Raw genomic sequence first — 3,687 nt, forward strand, 5'->3', positions numbered from 1 at the left:
CAGCCTGTATCTTTTCAACAGAGCTGATTCGGAAAAAATGGCAAAGGAAAAATTGTTTCCTTCGATTTCAGGAATCTTCGGTTGAAAACAAGTCTAAGACTCACCCTGTATAAGTGCATTTGTCGAATAAACTAGATTTAATATGGATTTAATCAAATTGTTCCCACACTTTTTCACAAGATTTTTTTCATTCCAAAATAAATTCGTGAAATCTTGTATAGAATTACAAAGACCGAGACCACTTCAAAAAAGAAATCAGAATTCTATGAATAGCCTTGAATTTGAAGTTTAATTTATTTTTAGGTTGGCAAGAAGTACAAAACATTCGAAAATGATTATTCGTAATAAAAAAAAATATTTTATGCCAATTTAGCAGTCGTTAAAAAATGTCTACTTGCAATTAAGTGTACATAACTATTGTTGCAATGCCATTTAAGATGAGCAAAAACCTTTGTGCATACGAATAAATCTGGGTGAGCCTTCTGCTACTTATGTCATTGTTTGAACATATAAACAAAGATTAGACTAATGTTTACTATTTGGTTGAATCATTCAATTGCAGATATATTGATAAGGAAGAATATCACATTAGTGAGGTTCTATATTTCCCTAGTTCTCCATCAACAATTTGATGTCAATTAAATAAAATATGAATAAATTACTGAGAACTGTTCGCTTGAACAACAATAGAGATGAAGTTATAAAAAAGTCTATAGTGGATCAGCTTTCTAACAGCATTAAAGAACTGCAATATAGTGGAGTAGAAGAGAACCGATCTCAGCATTGTGTCAATCCTACAGAAGCGGCAAACCAATTATGTACAATCTTAGAGGCACTTTTTCTACATGGACTCAAAGATTCATTGAAATATCGCTTCCAAAAAGTTATAGCAGATGTAGATACTAGACCTGAACCAAATTTTTGGGCTCCTCTTCTGGTTATATCTCATAAAGAAATTATTGATCAGGTGAGCTGTACATCTTTTCTTTTTTGTCTGATAAGATGCTATTCAAATTAATATTGGAGGTAGATTTCAATTGAAATTTTTTCATTTGAATCATTATGCTAGTTATTATGTCAGCTCTTGAGGAAGGAATATTGAAAAAAAAATTATTTTGACTTCTAGATAATGAAGTTAACGCAAATCACAACAGAAACAGGACAGTGCCGTGCTTGGATAAGACAAGCACTTAGTGATTGCTTGTTATCATCATATCTTCTAACGATGAGGCAGGAAAGTTCAGCTTTGAAAAACTTCTACAGAATTGGAGCCTTTGTCCGTGATGGCGACTTACTAGATGTAGCTCAAAAATTGATAGAAGGTTTTGAAGGTTTCAAAACAGTATCTCTACCTTGCAATTCAAGTTTATTGAATACATGGCCAGCTTCAAGTCTATATTTAGCTGGAATTTGGGCTCCTACATTGAAAACTTGTCCTTTGGCTCCTTGTGATGATGTTGCCCAGTCGATTGAAATAACAACATCTCAGAGAGACAATATATCAGACTCAAATTCCCTCAGCTCTGCCATTTCCATCACATCTCAGAGTTCTGGATTTAGACAAATGATGGCTTTTAATGAAGATGAAGTACTGAAAATGATCTTGACCAAAACTGATGAAAATAAATCTTCTTCCAATAGTTCAAGTCCAAAAGAAACAAAGAAAACTCCAAATATTCCTGAAGTTAAACAGGAAACTATCAAAGAAGAAAAAGTTCAATATAATTTTGGAAATTCTCTAAACAGGGGCACAGGATGGTCTTTTGATGAAAGTGTAGATAAAGAGGAAAATGCTTCCGCTCCCCAAGAAACCCCAGTACAGGAGCCTGTGAAACTTGTTGAAGAGCCATCTACATTAGAGGATAGTTTCAATGCTCTTCTTGATAGTTATAATATTGTTGGAGGAGATTATATAAGGACACCCAATTTGAAAGATGTTTGGCAGAGAATAGATGATATGCATATGAATGTAGTAATTGATAACAAATCTTCGGTGAAAAAACATGTAAGTTGATTAGTTTTTTAATTTGGAGGATTCTTCGGTTAAACCATTAGATATATTTTTTCCATGGAATTTCTTTTTACATTAGGAAAACGGCATCACCGAAACTGTTCCAAATGTAGCAGCTCTCAAAAATGAATCCAAAGCTTTGGCTATTCAGTTAGGTGAGATATGTAGAGAAAAAGGATTGAAGAATCAGAATTTTGAATGTTTGGGATGTAAAGCTCCATTCATATCCGACCAAAAAATTAAGTGAGTATCATACATTTTCAAATGGAAATATTAATTTATCTTTTTTCTAATAAGCGTTTGTGCCTTTACGGGAGACTACTATTGTGATAGCTGCATGAGTGATAAAAATATACCGATTCCTGCTAGAATTATACATAACTGGGATTTCAACCCTTATCCAGTTTCTCAGAGGTCTTATAACTATATAAACGAAATAAAAGAAAACCCTGTTATTGATTTCAAGGTAAGATGAGGTCCTTTTTGAAAGAACAAGTTTTGAATTGATATATCACTGGGTTCCAGATTTTGAATCCATTCATTTATGGTGTTGTCAAGGAAATGGCCGAATTACAAAGTTTACGCAACCAACTGAACTACTTGCGTGCATATCTTTATACTTGTCGAGAGCCCATCATTGGAGAGCTGCAGAAACTGCTTTATCCCAGAGAATATATGTATGAACATGTACATAGTTATTCTGTTAATGTGAGTATTTGAATTTCTTTTCCTTCTATTGAATTTCAAGGAAGTAAAATATTGAATGAAATTATTATTCACTTATTCGTTTCATTGAATCTGGTAACTAATTGTTTTCATTCAAATTCTCCTGAGGTTTTGTTGCAATATACTCATAAAATATAAATAAATATTTTAGGATCTTTCTGAGATATCTAATGGGTCATTGGCACAGTGTCTTCAACAGGGAATTGATTTCGGAAAAGATCATGTAAACACATGCTGGTTGTGCAGTCAAAAAGGTTTCATATGTGAAGTATGTAATAAACCTAAAACTATTTTTCCATTTGATGTAGAAAATGTTTATAGAGTAAGTAAATCTTGCATATTTAGCATCAACAGGAATATATAATAACATTTTTATTATAGTGTAATTACTGCAATGCTGTGTATCACAAACAATGTTTGACGAAACATAAACCCTGCCCGAAATGCAAGAGAAAGAAGGAAAGAGAAGATTTATCATCATTGTTATGTGCAACTTTTGATTAATTTTACTAAATCTTGAATTTGTATTATTGTTATTTATTTTAACTTTAGTAATAAACATTTCAATAATAAGGGCTTCCTATAGATCCTAAGAGATATGAATGATTATCAACTTCAACATTTCAGAGTCATTCGACCTCAATAAATTTTGACCAGCAGAAATAAAAATTTGGTTAAAACCTAAAAATTTAATAAACAAAATTGATCCAACCTTCAATTGATATAGATTGTTTCACCAAGGGAGTAGATTCTTGGCCCATAAACATGAGCCTGCAAACGCTTTGTTTTCGAGATACAGGGTGATTCTTGTAGTCCTACTTTTTTTGTGATGCTTAACCAGTTTATCGAATCTTTATTAATCTTCGCTACAGAGTTGGTAAATAAGTACCAAAACTTATAATTAATTCATTTATCACAACTACCAAACTGGATCTTTATAATAATTTTCC

General features: G+C 32.2%; 1 protein-coding gene across 1 annotated transcript; it reads left to right on the plus strand.

Annotated features, from left to right (window-relative positions):
* Window positions 1-290: 290 nt before the first annotated feature.
* Window positions 291-3,310, plus strand: LOC123686552 (differentially expressed in FDCP 8 homolog). The gene is made up of 8 exons (XM_045626779.1): window positions 291-473; window positions 563-967; window positions 1,127-2,005; window positions 2,091-2,254; window positions 2,309-2,477; window positions 2,537-2,719; window positions 2,889-3,059; window positions 3,119-3,310. The coding sequence occupies exons 2-8, from the start codon at window positions 650-652 to the stop codon at window positions 3,239-3,241; spliced, it is 2,007 nt and encodes a 668-aa protein (XP_045482735.1). The 5' UTR covers window positions 291-473; window positions 563-649; the 3' UTR covers window positions 3,242-3,310.
* The last annotated feature ends 377 nt before the right edge of the window (window positions 3,311-3,687 follow it).

Source organism: Harmonia axyridis, chromosome X (assembly GCF_914767665.1).
Source record: "Harmonia axyridis chromosome X, icHarAxyr1.1, whole genome shotgun sequence".
Lineage (NCBI taxonomy): Eukaryota > Metazoa > Arthropoda > Insecta > Coleoptera > Coccinellidae > Harmonia > Harmonia axyridis.